The sequence below is a fragment of the Anticarsia gemmatalis genome, chromosome 25 (assembly GCF_050436995.1).
Source record: "Anticarsia gemmatalis isolate Benzon Research Colony breed Stoneville strain chromosome 25, ilAntGemm2 primary, whole genome shotgun sequence".
In the NCBI taxonomy this organism is placed as follows: Eukaryota; Metazoa; Arthropoda; class Insecta; order Lepidoptera; family Erebidae; genus Anticarsia; species Anticarsia gemmatalis.
Window position 1 is genome coordinate 5,023,542 of NC_134769.1, and position 18,618 is coordinate 5,042,159.

The 18,618-nt window shown below is 35.2% G+C and overlaps 1 protein-coding gene across 3 annotated transcripts in view; it reads right to left on the reverse strand.

Moving 5' to 3' along the window:
* Positions 1-18,618, reverse strand: part of LOC142983926 (uncharacterized) — a 241,187-nt gene that overhangs the window by 155,453 nt on the left and 67,116 nt on the right. For all 3 annotated transcript variants that reach the window (XM_076131135.1, XM_076131136.1, XM_076131134.1), the window contains one exon: positions 7,295-7,312. In XM_076131135.1, coding sequence (XP_075987250.1) covers positions 7,295-7,312 — 18 coding nt within the window. The remainder of the gene's footprint in view (positions 1-7,294; positions 7,313-18,618) is intronic.

The following is an 18,618-nucleotide window of genomic DNA, read 5'->3' on the forward strand; positions in this document are numbered from 1 at the left end:
TCAACCTAGTGTCAAAGTTGTTCAAGCCGCCCGAGAGGCCTTTAACGTGGCTTAACGATTTTATCTTAGTAGACAACAACCGGGACCGACTTTTAACGTGCCCTCCGAAGCACGGAGACGCCCAGTTCAAATACCACTATGCGGTCACCCATCTATGGAATTACCGTGCCAATAGTTGCTTAACCCCACAGATTGTTTACCGACCGGTGAGCGCAACTGGCTATGGGAAAAACATAAAAAAAACATTTTATTTAAAATTAAACTGCCATTTAACAGAATCAAAATAATAATATCTGCAAGCTAATTTACAATCTGCCTTCATTTAAAATAACCTTGGGTTAAAGCAAACCACTTCTAGCAAACCGCCTCTCTACATTCATATTGGTCGAAGGACAAGTTTCGAGTGAATTTCACATGTACTCCAGGACAAGTTTTGAGTACGTACGTACTTCAAAAGCGAGATTTTTACATTCAATAGCAAACTATTGATTAGCTTTCGAAAATATTTATATGAATAATCAGTCAGAAGAGGTCAGCGTTTAAACCACTTTTTTGCGTCAGATTCACGACAGTTATGATAAAATCGCACCCAGACGGTTAGAGCAAGGGTATGAATACAGTACAAAAATAAGAAATCATACTACTGTTCTGCAATTTAGTATGCCTATTCAATGATAAAACTGATACTTTAGTTAATTCTACAGCTAAAAAATATAAAATATTTTATTTATCAGCCTTATTTCCATAAATTCTCATAAAAATCGTACTAAAACACTTAAAAAATGCCGGAAAACAAAAAAATCTCGCATCATGATAAACACATCCTAAGTATTATGTACTATACTGTCAATGTGTTGGTAGAGCATAAAAAAGTAAAAATGAACGCAATACGTCGCTGTAATAAGCCTAGAGCCGAGACACGCGAGTAGCATAAGAATTATGTATTAAAGATGTAGAGACACTAGATGTGACAATACCAGCGTGGTTTGTAATCATGTGAAAACGAAAAAAATCCAATATTGCAGTGAATATTTCTGTAATATTTTTTTCTATACTCGGTATTATTGTATTGTCGCTATTAGGCATATTAAGCGCTTTTTATTAAAAAAATCTTACATAATTTAGTTTCTTTTAAATCCGCTAGAAGCTCTGGTTAAAATAGCAATCAATAGTTTTATTGATGACGTATTATGTACCTCATAATTAAACTCAAAATATGTTTTTTTGTGATTGCCAAAATAGATTGTGTTGATTATTTGAAATCAAGACCACTGTGTGTATCTGCATTTTAGCATAATATAGCGAGATAATTATTCCAATGCACAATACCAAACACTAAAATATAATAATCAACCTAACTAATACGTAATTATTAATACAATTACAGTAATTCCAGCCAATTGCCTATGAAATTATGTCAGTTATTTGCATAAATACAGAGAATAGTATCGTAACAATCATCCAATTAGTGGACGGACTAACTGTTGGTTTAATACCAAGTGCCTAGATGAAATTAATTTGTCAACTGCGAGGCAAATATGAGTTGAAACTGTTTAGGCGTTAATAACGGTTAAGTGGTGTATAAAATTTAAACTACTTATTTGCACGTACTTGCAATATTTACTTCTTAAATTGTAAGTGAAAATGCTTGCCTGTCTATTATGCTTGCTCGTCTAACTTAAATAGCTTAACCGACTTTGATACAATTTATCACCGAGGTAGTTGAAGTGCCGGGATAAAACGCAAGCGAGTAGTCTATTTTCAGCAGTTAATATATTCTTCACGAATAAGTATGATCTAGTTTTTGGGTACACGTTGAGGGGAAACACGTTAAAATCCATTGCATTATACAGATGGTTTCAGATTTGTCAGGCTGTAATACTGTGTATGTGACCTCTAAATTTAAACTCATCACCCGTGCATTGACACGTAAACAATGAAACTAACACAAAATCAATATCAAAGAATAATTTATCTCCACTCGAAATAAACTATCAAACGCGCACTCAAAAAAACAACAAAGCATTTAGAAAAATAAATAGCCAATTCAAAATACTATCACGTTTCGACAAAAAATAAAGTGTACGAAACAAAACAGTCTCAATTACAGAAATCAAACTATTAACTCAAGATTGGTTATCGACCCAATCCCTGTACGGTCAGCGATTCTATTAGTGAGGCCGTATCTAGTCGACTATGTCTGTGATAGAAACGTCAAATAGTCCTCTTGAAATTAGCTAGGGTCCTCGCGTTTTTATTACAGACCTTTTAACACGAGGTTTCGGAGGATAAGGGCAGGACATATGATATAAAAGTTTAATTGTTGTGACCACGGTCAGTGCAAACTACGCCGAAACGTCAAGCATTTCAATCTAAAATGCGTGTTTGCTTTAATTCCCGTATTCTACTATGTAAAACAGTTCTTAGATTATTTCGATGATTAGGCAGTGGTCAAGTGTGGCTTTACTTATATTAACCTAAGACTGTATTCAATGACCTATGCATTCACTGTTTACTCATTGAAGATCGTAATCTATCAGTTTATCGTTACTTCACTTTCTATAATCTATTACAAGACAGAAAACTCCAACTAAAATCAGTTTACGATAGATCACTCTGACGTAATAATCTAAGATAGCGATCTATCTGTAATCTTAGACAGTAGCTCAATTCTCTATTACTATCGACTACCGACAACCGACCTGTCATCGAGAAATGTTGTATGAAAATCTGATCAGCGCCTCTGACGGGCGTCGCAGGAAATATTTTGGCAGTACATTCTAAATGTCAAAATGTCGATAGCTAACCGGTTGTCGGTAGTCGATAGTAGTAGAGAATCGAGGTACAGAAATAAAAATTTAAAGCCGTTAAAGACTGTCTATCTATGTATTTACAAGAACGTATTAACGAGGCACACAGCTCAAACACTAATACGCTGTCACCCATCTATGTACCGTCCTAGGCAAAGGTTGAAAACCTTAGTTATTTATTTTGTTTACATTAATATATTGAAAAATAAACTGTTGCCATAAATAAAAAATACTTTAAGTCTCGCATCCCAACATCCTACGATTCAAAAACCAATAATTTACTATGCGGTCGCCACATCAATCATAATGTGGAATATTAATTGAGTAATTCCGAGGCAATTGACCTGCGGTAATTTAATGATAATTATCGTAATTATTATTAATTGCAATTAATCGTGTATTGTAACAGTTGTGAATGAATTAATAAAAGCGGTGATGAATTGTGAACAAAACTTTGTATTTATTTTTGCACTGATATTTTGCCTTAAAACGTAAAGCTGGGTATTTTTTTACGAGGCTTTGGTCAACTCATCCCGCTCGATCTCATCCCGCGGGATGAGTTGTCCTAGTACAATTTTTGAATCGGACAACTTATCCCGCTGATATATTTTACGATTTGTACAGACTTGTAAAAAAGTGGTTCACGCGCATTAGGGCTCTTTATCAGTGTGGCAACCTACTCGCTTATGGACTATTCCTCATTATGGCCACTGCCCCTTTCGGCTACTTCTGAATAGGGCTACTTCTTATAATCCGGAATTGATTACGGAAATAAGAACTACTACTAAGTCTAGTCAACAGAAAAAACATTTCGCCTTGCCCTCCACGCCAAACCACAAATTCAATGTCCAAAATGTTATCGATTAAGCATATTGATTTGACTGCCTCCGTGGCGCAGTGGTTTGGGTCGCCACGCCGATACCACGGGAGGTCGTGGGTTGAATTCCCACACGGAAAAATTATTTGTGCTTTCCATAAATCATTGTTTCGGGTCTGGTTGTACTTTGTGTCCGTTGTTTGTATGTTTGTAAAAGTCCCCAAGAGCAATTCTTAGAGCGGGAGTTGTCCTTTTAAAAAGAAAGAAAATAAAATATATAGATAAATAAGTAGGTAATAATATTCATCAGATTTTTGAATATAGGTACAGCTTATAACACAAAAATAATATTTATTTAACCTCATCTCCTACTGTAATAAACTTAAGACCACATTTATAGCAACTATAACAAGCAAACAAACACTTTTGTTCACGAATGTACAAATATTTCAAATAATACAGTACATTTTACCATTTCTTTAAAGCGGGATGAGTTGACTAAAGAAAAATAATAAAAATATTAACGTGGACATCTTATCCCGCGGGATAAGTTTTAAGCGGGATGAAATGACCAAAGCCTCTTTTTTACCATCTCATTGGTGTCCTACTGCTAGCAATATATTCTCTAAATGAATGAGAAATTTAAGGTTTTAAGTCCATCATGTAGACCGAGAATTTCAAAGAAGATTCATCCAAGTTCTATCTATGCAAGATATCCAATTTTTTTTTAAACTTTCTTCGCCTAAATTTTTTTTTTGTCATATGGCTTTTAAAGTTTAGACATGTGTGTTTAACTTAGCTATCAGAATTTTTATATGATATGAAAAACATAAGTAAAATTAAGGAATGAAAATTTTCAAAATAGTAGTTACCTTTCAACATGTAAAAATAGCTCACTACATAACTTTCAGAATGTGCCCTTAACCGTAAAAGCTAAGGGACTAATAATTATAATAAAGACGTGATTTAGTAATACTAGCCTATCTTGTATCTAGGTTATCTAATGAATAGGAACCCTTCGTATTCAATACACTATTACACAAGGGTTGAATACGGGGTTATAAAGTGGGTAAATGTATAAGGGTTTATTAAAACCAATCATAAAAAAACGTTGGGAAATATCGGTAGAAATTTTTGTAGGAATATGCGTTTAAATTTCAAAGGAAATACATGATTTATTTAATAAAATATATTCAACCTATTTTATAAAAGCTTTATCATTTTTTAAGTAAATTTTACATATTATTATCGAAACGTAACTTCTGTTTGTGTTAATCGAGTTTCAATGTACGTATCTAAAGTTTCGAGAAACACAAACGTACATTGCAAAACTATCACCATCTTTCTGTAGATCTTTGCTTTTATATAAAAAGAACAACTAAACATGCAACATCAACATTCAACCCCATACACATATCATAAACGATATTTATCCCCCAGCCGTATCCACACTAAGCTGCGCGGAACCGCAAGCATTCTTTTAATTCGCAACACGTCGGCACAGGCATAAGACGTCGATTTTACTAGGGATTTGTCCTCTGAAGATTATTTCAACCCCCCTCCCCTGAGGGTGGGATCTAAATCGAATCGGTTGCGTCATAGTGACATTAAAGGGGGCCTTAAATACGTCGGGTACCCGTTTTTATCTTAGGCGTTTCTCCTTTTGATTAAGTCTTTTAAAGTGGGTTTGTGCCTGAAGGTTTGTTCGTGTGATGATTAGATATATCGGGAAATGGGTATTCTTTTGATATGATAATTTCAAAGTGAGAAGGTGTTAAAATTGGGTGTTTGTATTGCAATATATGGTGCAATTTGTATAAAAACAGAGTGCCGAATGTTTTACAATATCAAACGAATTATAATGAAATTTTATATTTTAAAGAAATATTAGTAGATTTTTTAAAGTTGTATTTATTTACCACTTTTGACAACTTATTTCTGCTAAGAATAAAAGATTTCAATAGTATTCTTAATGTAATAACCAATTATTAGCATGTATCCTTAATAAAATCATCTTCGTGTTTACCAAAGTTTGTTAAACTATAAAGTTATTTGCACAATTTATATTCAACCCTTTGCGTGTTCCACCCCAAACTACTAAACAACCCGCCGTCTTCATAGCCCTACAAGACTGAGGTACCGAGGTTTTCTTAATTAAGACACGGAACAGAAATGACTATGTTATTTGCATTGTGCGACTGATAACCCCTTTCTGTTACATTTATGTGCCGTGCTATTATCGGCTGCTTGTGTTAAATGGCTTTTGTGATTGTGTGTGTGAATTTAACTGTAAAGACTACACCTAAGTAACGTGTTTGCAAATCCTTTCTGGATTTGTTTTTACTTGAATCTTATTGAGTTTTATTTACTTAATAACACTTTAACAAGGCCGAAGTTGTTTTCTAACACTTGATACGTAGTTATAGTTTTGTGCTCTCTATCATATTTAGCAGAGTAAACTTTAGATTCCAAGTGTCCTAAATTAATTCGTATTATTCTCTAGCGCATTTTTTCACGAAGTATCGAGAGATTGTTATGTAAAATGTATTTAAATGAGTTCCTACAAAACCTACTAGAAGCGCTGACCAGGGTTTCAAACAAAATTTAATATGGTAGTCGATAGTTGATAGTAGTAGAAAATCGCTTCGCTTTTTGTCAAACTTGTTGCCTGTTAAACACAATATTACGCTTATTATACCCGTATAGGCAGAGGTGTATGAAAATAACTGTTAAATTCACACAGAATTATATAGCAACACAAAATCAGAAACATTCAGTTGCCAACAATATTCGAACAGAATTCTCTATAATGTAATCGATACATTAGCTTAAAACATCGTTATAGAGTCGGGAGCAAAGCCTGCGAAGCCTCATTGTTTAATTATTATAATATCTAGTGGAACCACTGCTTTATTATAATGAATTTTAATGTCTACTGCTTCTAGTCAAACGCGTAGGGTTGTTAGACGAACAAAACGTTATATAATTTTTATTTTTAACCGATGTCACTAACTATTTATAATAACTTACTGAACTGTACGTTACTGGACTGGAAATCCAAGAGGCCTTTGCCCAGCAGTGGGACACACAAACAGGCTAGTTAAAAAATAACTAAAATCTGTGAATAAACGTTTTCTATTACCTATACAATACAAAGAGTAATTGTAATTTAATATTTATAGACAAAAAATAAAATTCACAATCTTGATATAGCCTATCTAAACCATACAAACCTGCATGGTTTTATGAAAAAAACTTCTTTGAAAAATGAGTGAATCGTAGAGCAAAGTTCTGCAAGTAGATATCTTATAACTCTGTTCTCATTAGAATAATCATTATTAGATTTTTTATTTAGTGTGATCTATCAACCCTAATATCAGCTCAAAAACGAGTTTAACATTTAAGAAAACGACTTTCGCTCTATATTTTCATACAAATTTACACAGATATTATATTGTACAATTTCTATCATATTTCGTAGTTAAATTTTAATTTATTAATCTGTTATACACTATAAACTCATCTGTACAAGACCGACTTTTTACAAGTCGCAAATCAGTTCATAAAAATTCAATATGAATAAACGTTTTCAACAGTGCTAGGAAATATTAAAAAATAAGAATATAGAAAACCATACCGTTTTGCAGATGTCGACGACGATACTTACCGATTTCTTTACCTGAAACTATACAAAATTGATGTTAGAAAAACATAGTATGTAAGAAATGATCAATACAAAATACACTATTTATCAATTCCAAAGATTCTTCGGTAACCATGACCATCGTGGGATTCCAAGCCTATTCGGAATTTTCTCGAGTACTTACAAGAATATTCTTAATAGTAGTCTAGCAGGTACAGAATTTAATTTTTATTTTTCTCTTGTACTAAGAAGTATATTGAGATCTGTCCCAGTACCTACCGATATATCATAATGTACTATCGAGCAAACTGAATCATGACCCACCGTGTGCTCATTTTCTAAAACACGTCTATATACACGTAGGTCGAAATTGGCTTGAATCTACGTTTCCTTGGTAATGAATTTGTTATCTGTCATTATTGCGACAAATCTTTGGGCGCCAATACAATAATGCTTTGCTACCGTTTTCAACAGGCTCCGTGGCGTAGTGGGTTGATGTTACGACTGCGACGCGTCAGGAGTGGGTTCGATACCCACTCAAGACATGGTTTATTCGGCCATTATAGGAAATAATGTAACTATAAAAATTAAAATAATATAGGGTAAACAGCATAGTTATTACCCAGTTAAGAAATTGATACACAATTTTGGTCAATAGTATCTTTATTTAGTAAAACATTGACATAAACTCTATTATAAACGCAACTTAAATATTCTATCTAAAAGAACATCAGTCCTTCGTTCCAATAACTTTATACTAATTCAATATAAAACACATAAAAACCAGAAATACTAGCGAATACTGTTAATTCAAATGTGTTATCCTTAACAAATATTGCAACAAACTTACTCTTTCTTTTTGAACTACACACCTGTCGGACATGAGTTCTATAAATTAAAAATGTTACCAATATTCTAAAAGTGACATATATCGCAATAAATTTGAACTGGTTACTTTAGAATTTAAAATAAACGTATTATTCCTTAACATCGACAATCACTGTATGATGGGCAATGACTGTAGTGGTTACCCTAATCGTTTCACAGATTTCTTAATGACGTGCTATTTGATATTTGACACAAATAGGTTTTTTCTTAGTGAAAAGAGTTTAGACTATTTACATTCTAGATTCAAATTAAGAGTGATTTATCGAAAACGTATCTACGCCCTGTAATAACAAAGGTCAAAGTTGTCTGTAGTCGTAATACATCATAACACAGTCGTATGCATGTTTAAAATGTTCTAAGTGCAACTTTGACGTAATAGATGAAATTCTTACTGTTTTGACGGTGTCAAGCGAATTATCGGCAAAATGGGTCATGATTCAGTTGGTTCGATAGTACCTTTATTATTATTCTTCACTACTGAACTAAGAATCTTGTAGTAAATACATTATACTCAATCAAAATTTTAAAATCTAGGCCTAAAATCAGCCCACATCACCCATACAAATCCTTATCAGATAATACTTCCGTTTCGCCTATTACCGTCAAAATGTTCCCCTAAATTACAACCATACTATTTTAAACCAACGGACGGAATGAGTGTTTAGTTTTAATGAAAATATAGACCAGGGTTTTAGAAGTAAGTTCAGTATTAACTCCCATGATTAGTCTCTAGGGGCGCTGTAGTTAGCTGCTGAATACGGTAAGAGTGTTTGAAATAAATGTCACTTATTTTGCTTTCGTTTTGGACGTTTTTTGGCAGATTTTTGTGTGTTTTGTCGAGATGGTTAGGATTTTAGGTGTTATCTAATGATATTTTTAGTAAAATAACGATTTGATGTCGACTAAATTAATGAAGAAAATAGTTTGTTTGAAAAATTTGGAGTTTAAAAATCTGTTTCAATTTGTATTATTGTGTTAATAAGATGTAAAAGTTTTTTTTATATGCAGCATTTTCAATAGTATTCGAGGTAAATCCTGTATGTCAGAGTCTCTACTTAGTTCTACTTAGTTTAAACGGAATAAGATTAAAATATTCTAATAAATATATATAAGATTAATAGATAAAATTATAAAAAAGAATAATTTGCAACAAAAGTATTTTATATTTTATTACTTTGAAAGACCACTTTCTTGCATAAAACATATAAATTCAAACACATAAACATATCAAAGTTAAAAAACTACACATTTCTTCGCAGAATCGTTGCAAACTTTACTGTAACAGTACTCTCAGTTTCTGAGAAAATATCTCAGTGAATGATACATGTCAACAACGTTGAATGTCAAAACTGTTTCAAGGAAAGGCCTAGGCAGAGACAGACAGTACTTTGACGAGTAGTCAGTTGCATACAATCTGGATTTCTCTGGAATTCCAAGTGAAGGTTTCGACTGTAGCTTTACTGGAAAGTGAATATTGCAGTAGAAATACGTGAAAATTTTATGGTAGAAATATATGTTATTTTTGTGTGATTGTTTCGTTTTATGATTTTTTGCAGGAGGATTTTCCAATAGGCCTATTTACTTTTCCAGCTAACTATGTTTGAGTGAATTTGGTGATGGCGCAATGGGATTTTAATTCACGACCGTTCAGTTTCATAATAAAGAAGGACAGAAAAAAGTACTCAAGCATACAGGTCACTTTTCACCTTGTCGTAGTATATATCAATCAGTGGCGAAGGCTCCATACAACTCGATTCCTACCGGCTTCCCTTTCTGGACAGACTTAATATTAGTGTTAAATTAATAGTTTACTATTGCCAAATAATACACAATTAATAAATAATCACCAATATTTAAAACGTAATCTTTAACTAGAATCATTAATCTAATCGAAACAGTACGAAAACGCCTACACTTTAAAAATTACGCTCCGCTAAAAACGCAACGTGAAGTAATAATAATGAAATAAGCCGGAGGCGCTCATCGAGAATCGCGTACAATAAAAACTATGGCGGCGATGTCGCTTACGATCTTTTGGATCGCGCTTCGCACCGCGCTGCATAGTGGCGAGCAAGCCGGAGGAAGAGCGGGTTGCCTCGCGCTACAGCGCTCGCGCCGCGGCGGACATATGATCTTACGCATGTTTCTGTCGCGGCGCGAGCCGCGTGCTAGAGCGAGATGGCGAAATATAAGCTAAGCATCCTGCATAAGTATTAGTCGAACATTCTTCTATAGCTTGACATAAGACATTAGGTTATGTTTGTTTACTGTTTAAATCTTTCGCGCGCTCTATAACAAATTAGAATATTTGTGTTTATTACAACATAATTCCTTAGTAAATGTTTTTGTGCATAACTGTGAATGTATCAGTGTATTAAACAGTAATTGTTTTGCATGTTTCCATTGGAGTACATATTCATTTTGTCAGATTTATAGGTTAAACTCATTTCTATAAAAGTGTTCTGCGTTTTTCCGTAATGTTTTTGGTATTTTATTGTTCATAAATACATTCTAAATTGCGAGTATAATATGTTAATAAACAACCAGTGCGAGACAATCATCAATCATTCGAAATACGTTATCAAAATATGTGCTGTTGTGTTACCTACGTGTTACTACTGAAGTTAGAGTGTAGCGGCTCGCTACATACAGCGACATCTACTGGGACCAGCGCGCAACCAACCACCACGCGCAGTTTGACTGACGTCACAAGTCCTGAATCGCGCTATCGAAGTTTGCACGGCAACTGACTATATATACAAGTTCCCGACTACAACAGTTGGGCAGCCTAGGCCCACCAGGCACGATCACCTCGCCTGGTCGGAGGATCCTCCCTTTGTGTTGGAGGAACACGATCACCTCGTTCCTCCACAGTGGTGACCCCGACGTGATTGGAAGCAGCCTTCACGAAGAGCAGACCAGCAGCAGCAAACCTTCGCACCCTCATCACTCCTCACTCCTACAGCAGCAGTCGTACAACTCCAGCCAGCATCTTCGGCCACACCAGGGCACTCCACGAACATGTCGCTCACGCACATGACTGGCATACCCTACGGCCTCCGCGGCATCCAACCTGGGCATCATCGTCACGCTACTCTGACGCACCCAGGGCACCGCAACGCTTCGTCTCGACTCACCGCAGACAACAAGCACCTCGCCCCGACTCACTGGGGACACTTCACCGCACACCGCACACCGCACACCGCACCTCTCCGACGCACTGGAGTTAGCGGCATACAGTTCCGACTCACTGGGACTAGCGGCATACAGTTCCGACTCACTGGGACTAGCGGAATTCAAGTTCCAACTCACTGGAACTCATCAATGCATGGCACTGGAGAGACTGACTAACATGAAGAGAAGATCGACCTACGGTCTGAGGGGGAGTGATGTAGCGGCTCGCTACATACAGCGACATCTACTGGGACCAGCGCGCAACCAACCACCACGCGCAGTTTGACTGACGTCACAAGTCCTGAATCGCGCTATCGAAGTTTGCACGGCAACTGACTATATATACAAGTTCCCGACTACAACAGTTGGGCAGCCTAGGCCCACCAGGCACGATCACCTCGCCTGGTCGGAGGATCCTCCCTTTGTGTTGGAGGAACACGATCACCTCGTTCCTCCACAAGAGTACCTAACTAAATACAAAACAAGCATGATTAGGTAGCATGGTAAGTACCTATGTATTATTAGACTGTAGAGAGAGAAATAAGATACTGTAGTCGAATGTAGATAATACTCTCTTATTGTTATTATGCAGTAATACGCTATTTTTACGTCGGCATTCTTACGATGTCCATATGTAGGTACTATACCTAGACAATGACTTATAGCTCCGGCTTGCCTTATATAAATATTGACCCTTCGCCACTGATATCAATATTACTAAAATTCATATTAATTTTTCATTTTTAACCCATTACTGTACCACTGCTGGGCATAACTCTCCTCCCGAATGAAGGAAGGGTTAAGCCTTGAGTCATAGTCATAATGCTTAATTTAAATACACAGGTGAAAATAACGCTATAAATTACGCTTCTAAATGGCTAAAATATTTGATATTATATCTATACTTACTAATATTATAAAGCTGAAGAGTTTGTTTGTTTGATTGATTGTTTGTTTGTTTGTTTGAACGCGCTAATCTCGGGAACTACTGGTCCGATTGGAAAAATTCTTTCAGTGCTAGATAGCTCATTTATTGAGAAAGGCTATAGGCTATATATCATCACGCTTCAACCAATAGGAGCAGAGTACCAGTGAAAAATGTTACAAAAACGGGGAAAATTATGATTCTCTTATGTGACGCAAGCGAAGTTGCGCGAGTCAGCTAGTTATTTAATAGGCTGAGAGTATATGTTAATAGTTAAAATCTATCAAAGTTCTAACAGACTTTCAAACAGTATTGATTCTATAATAATATACGAAAACCTAGTTCAAAACTGACCTAACAGAAATATTTGAAAAATTGGCACCACATAAGCTTTACAACAAAATGAGGCCAAGGCTTAACAATTCAATTAACATAGTAACACATCACCCATATAAAACACAATTACTTAACACTGTGTACAAATAGTACACAGTAGAGTACACAAATACATAGATAAAGTACATAAATACACAGAGCTGGTCGTTTAGCTCGATGCTAAGTATACATGGGCGTGTACGTTGCAGAAGTAATTTATTGTTTTGCTCCTTTTATAGTTTGCTTTTGATCTTGTTATGAGAAAATATCTATTATTAAGTTTTTTTTACAATCATCTATACTCATATTATAAAGCTGAAGATTTTTTTTTGTTTGTTTGAATGCGCTAATCTCAGGAACTACTGGTCCGATTTGAAAAATTCTTTCAGAGTTAGATAGCCCATTTATCGAGGAAGGCTATAGGCTATATAACATCACGCTATGACCAATACGAGCAAAGCAGCAGTAAAAAATGTTTCAAAAACGGGGAAAATTATCTCTTATGTGACGCAAGCGAAGTTGCGCGGGTCAGCTAGTACATATATAAAGTACATAAACACACAGAGCTGGTCGTTTAGCTCGATGCTAAGTATACATGGGCGTGTACGTTGCAGAAGTAATTTATTGTTTTGCTCCTTTTATAGTTTGCTTTTGATCTAGTTATGAGAAAATATCTATTATCAAAGGAGTTTAAATAATATCTTTGGCCAGCATAGGACTGTAAAGATTTAACAAGATCATACATTTAGGTCTAGCTAGATACTGAGATCTGAATAATTTAACCATTGAAAAAATAAGTACGCATTTTTTTAATTTACTAAGATTAGTATCTTCCTCTAGGAGCCCTGCCTCACTAGGACGCCATGGCGGCGTCGCTGGCTACGTATCTAAGCAGTTAGTATTGAAATGTATGTCACCTAACTCACGTGGCGACGGGGTGGCAACGTGACATATCAATACGCCGCCATGGCGTCCTAATGAGGCAGGGCTCTTAGACGTATAAAATATCTACAAAATCATGAAAATGTAATATGTAAAAAAAAATAAAGTAAAGATGAAACATTTCCCTACTTTATACTTACTTAATCATAAATTACTTCACATGGCTTAAATTGAAAAACCAAGCATTGTACACGATTTATATCCCACTTGTTGTATACCATAACATTAAAGTAATATAAATAAATGCATCCTCAACAATCTGACTATCCGGTACAAACTGTACAGTTCTTTCAAAGGCAATAACAGTTAGCAAACGGAAAATTACGTAAACAGTTCCTTAATGGGACTGTTGTTTTATTTAACAGACATTACACAACTCGCACTTGGCCAGCTTGGTGATTTAAGCATAACCCCTGTATTACGGAAGGAGTTTGCCCAACAGTGAGACAGTTTTGGATAAAAATATTTGTAGATATTATTTTATTTGTACTGCAAATTTTCTCTTGGTTATTTCAATATTGTAAGCGTTTTTAGAATTACGAATTCTCAGCTTTGATTTCCAAAAAGAGCAAGAGAAATTCGTTGTAGTTGACGATTTGTTACTTGTTACTAACTTTTCACTGGTTTAAAGTAACCTTAGCTACGGATACATAAAAAGGTTTTTAAAATTAAAGGAAACTTTATTCGCCGATCCTTCTTTATAGTTTACTAGCTGACCCGCGCAACTTCGCTTGCGTCACGTAAGAGAAAAAGCTCCTAATGGTTGTAGCGTGATGATATATAGCCTATAGCCTTCCTTGATAAATGGGTTATCTAACAGTGAAATAATTTTTCAAATCAGACCAGTAGTTCCTGAGATTAGCGCGTTCAAACAAACAAACAAACAAACAAACAATCAAACAAACAATCAAACAAACAAACTCTTTAGCTTTATAATATTAGTATAGATATCTAAAATAGATTATTATTAGTACTACAATTTTCTACAGTTTTATTGAACTGGAAACATTAATTCGTATTTAAACTTCATAGCTATATTCACGTCACGAAATAACACACATTAACATAAAGGCATCTAATAGATATTTGACGACACAGCAATATAATCTCAAATGCATTTGACACTCAAACTCAATACATATTAATATTAAACATGCCAGTCTGTCTATCTATCTATTTATCAAAGTTTAGCGGCTAAATATTTAAAATGAATCTGTTTAAATTCAGCATACGGATAGTAGAGACTTCAATTTTTTAATCTCAACCGTAAAATCTTTTGGTTATTTTACTCAATTTAAAGTAATCTACACTGGTGGAATCTCCGACTACCCTCTGTTTTTAATTACGTCCATGCTACGTTTTATGAAAAACGGTTTAACATTTCGACAGTCATAATATTATAATTATGGACTTTTCCCAACATACACGCAAGCAGATCAACGCAGTTCAACTAGTACACGATAAAAAGTCCTTCCCCTCACTATCTGGCTCACGTAGGCATTCAAGACTATCTAGAGCTAGATAAGTCTGTAGTTTTACCTAGGCCTGCTAGGACTAGACAATTCAGCAGACGCCGAGACAAATGAAACGTACAGGCCGCGGCCCCGGCTTGAGCGCTCTCCAAGTGTAGGTAGGGATGGGATATGTGTCGATAGAAATGCATTACTTTATTTTTATTGAGTTGTAGTCTTGTTAGAAGTAGGCTCGATTAGATAGTGGTGTAAGGAACAGAGTGATATTTAAAGTCGAACTACAAGTCTTATAGGAGACTTAGTATATCAAAAATGTAAAATGTGTATTTCAATGTAACTTTCTGTTTGCAGGAAATATAAAATTTTACTCTATTTTTAAAATTCAAGAAAAAAGGTTAAGAAAAATAAATATGATGATTGACTTTGAATATAAATTGAATTCAAAGTTCAATTTAATGCAATATACACATTAACTCCAAATAATATGGTAAAAAAATGTGCAGGTATTTGGTTTAAACAATAAAAAATCAAGCAATATATTGTTACAAAAAACAACTCCATAGGAATTTATAAACAAGTACAAAGATATGCAGATAAACCCTAATAGACTTCATAATAAGTTTTAAGCTTCACAAGAACTGGCTTTATTTATTCAAAGGCGAACACGATTCCGGGAAAAATTCCCACCATTCTTAATGAGACGATACGAGTCGAACGCCATGAACAAAACCTTATAGTCCCACAACTTACAAGAGAGCCTTGGCATGCTCAGTTTAACGACATAATAATCAGAAATTCCTAACATTTCCAAAATAACGCCGCTGTATCGATCAAATCACCGTTAGCTGCACAAGTCTCCGGGTTATTTCTTATCGTATGGTTAGCGGGCAACCTAGTGTCAAAGTTGTTCAAGCCGCCTGAAGGTCTTTGACGTGGCTTAACGACTGTTATTTTAATTGCCAACAACAAGGACTGACTTTTTACGTGCCCTCCGAAGCACGGCTACACCCAATTTTAAATACCACTAATACTAGGCGGTCACACATCTATCGAATGGCCGCGACAAGGTTTGCTTATCCCACAGATCGTTTACCGACCGGTGAACGCAACTTGCTATGGAAGCCTCGCTCATTACTGATGTTCTAAATTCTGACTTTTGTATACCCTCGCCAGCCGTGAACCTTGGATACAAAGCTCTTTACTAACTTGTTGGACTATCACAGTTTATTTTCCATGGCTAATCCATCGCTTGGAGGCAATTCGAGAGTTTCTACGAATTTAAGATAATAGGCGTATTGATTACGATTTCTATTAAAATATGCTTTATGCAGTGTGAATTCTGTGAATGTCGTGTTTTCGGTGAAATTTTAATGTAATTTTAATTTCCAATAGCAATAATTTTGGCGAGGATTTGTCTGAGCAATCAGCAAGTGCATAAAATATTGTATTAAACCGCTGCACATTTGTGTAATTCAATTTCCAAATAAAATAGCACAATAAAAAAATATTTCGTTTTTAATTATTTAACGAGGACACAATTAGATAAAATCTCATATATTTTTTCTTATATTGGGCCTATCACCAAACTCTGGGCTACTATTGAGAACATTATAATATACATTAAAAAAAGTCCTTAAGCGATTTGCCCGGCTTGTGAATCGAACCTTAGATCAACAATTGTATATACTACCGCCCAGGTGGGCACCAGAAATAAAAAAGAAAACAAATATAACCTATTAATGTCCCACTGCTGGGCAAGGGTTAGGCCTTGAGCCCACCACGCTGACTAATTGCGGGTTGGGAACCTGTGCATACCTTCAAGAACTGTTCTAAAGAACTCTCAGGCATGCAAGGTTGCTTCACAATTTTTTTTTTTCACCGTTGAAACAAGCGATAATTGTTTCTAAAGAACACATAACTACGATAAGTCATAAACCACTCGGCTATCACTGCTCTTTATTTCATTTTAAACAAATAATAGTTATTTTATCGATAACCTCGTCCCTTCTCTACACAATAACACAAACGCATACACACAGACGCATCACAATGCACACAGCACACTGGAACGAACGCGAACCGCTCCCTAATCTTGTTTCACCAGATACTTGCGCCAAGGCTTTGCTGCGACGTTTTTTTTCTTATAATGTCTTGGGTGCCTTTACAATAGGGGTTTAATATATGAGTGTAAATATGCGATATTGTAGGCCGATAACTGAAACGTAATCTTTTATTTTTATTGGTAAAAGGGTTTATTGATTACGGAAAAGTATAGGTTAATGATATAAATGAAAGATGAAACTATGAAAGTATCGAGAATCATGGCCCAAGTTAGATTTTTAATAGAAACAAATTTGTTTTTTTCACAGTGTCAAATTTTTTCATAAATTTAAAGATTGATCCGATGCATGTTCTTCCATTTTTACTTTGATCTAATTTACTTTGTTTCATTATAACTTCTTCAAAAACATATCTTTATCCTTTTTGTAACAAAGGTAATATAGGTACATTATGTGCATACAAAATCTCTCAATTTTAAAACAGAACACTATTCAACATTCTTAACACAAGATGGCGACACTAACTTCACCACACAGACTAAATTCCCTCCAGCAATTCACCGCATGATAATTTAACTCATACTGTTGAAGAACTTCGAGAAATTGCAACCCATTTTAATTCAAGCGAATTAGTCCGGCCATGTGTGAAAGGTCATGTGCAGTGGTGACCTTTGTTCAAGGTCACTGGATATCGTGCCGTGATGATGTACTGGCTACAGTTTATGGCTATTGAGTTCTATTTGCGGATAGATTTTATCACGGCGGATCACGCTTGCAGTTCAAGAAAAGGTTAAGGAATGGGGTCTTGAGAATCTAGGATACTGCCTTAGAATGAGAAGACTATGGCAAACTTGTAAAAAAGGAGTTTAAAGAAAAACTTAGATAGGGCTAGTTAGAAAATATAGAGAAACTATGAGGTGAGTTCAAAAGAAGGAAGGCTTATGTTATGTGTTAGGGAGTAGATCAAGATTCCGTTTGTCGGGTTACAGATAGAATTTTGTATGACCGGATTCATGTTTTAATAACTATATCGACACTATAAATCAAATGAATCGATCTCTCTCGTGTGTAGGACAATAATAACTGGAGACTTAACGACTTTTTCCTATATCAACCCCAAATACACTAGCCGTGTCTCCCTACTGCCTATCCAGTGAGATAAGCAAAAACAAGTGAAAGTAAGGTTTTGTTAGACATAGTATTCAGTAGCGCGATTCTGTACAGTCGGTATTGTCGAGTATCGAAATTTTAACATTTAGAATGTACTGCCAAAATATTTCCTACGACGCCCGTCAGAGGCGCTGATCAGATTTTCATAAAAATTTCATAACAGTTCGGTTTTCGGTAGTCGATAGTTGCAGAGAATCGAGCTACAGTGATCAAACTCTTGCATAATTTAGAAGCAAAACAAAATTCACCTTTACCTAGCGAATAACGAAATGCTCAGAAGGCAGTAAATATCTTCAAATTAAAACGTAGCTACATAGCCTTTGCTTGGTAAAACACAGACAT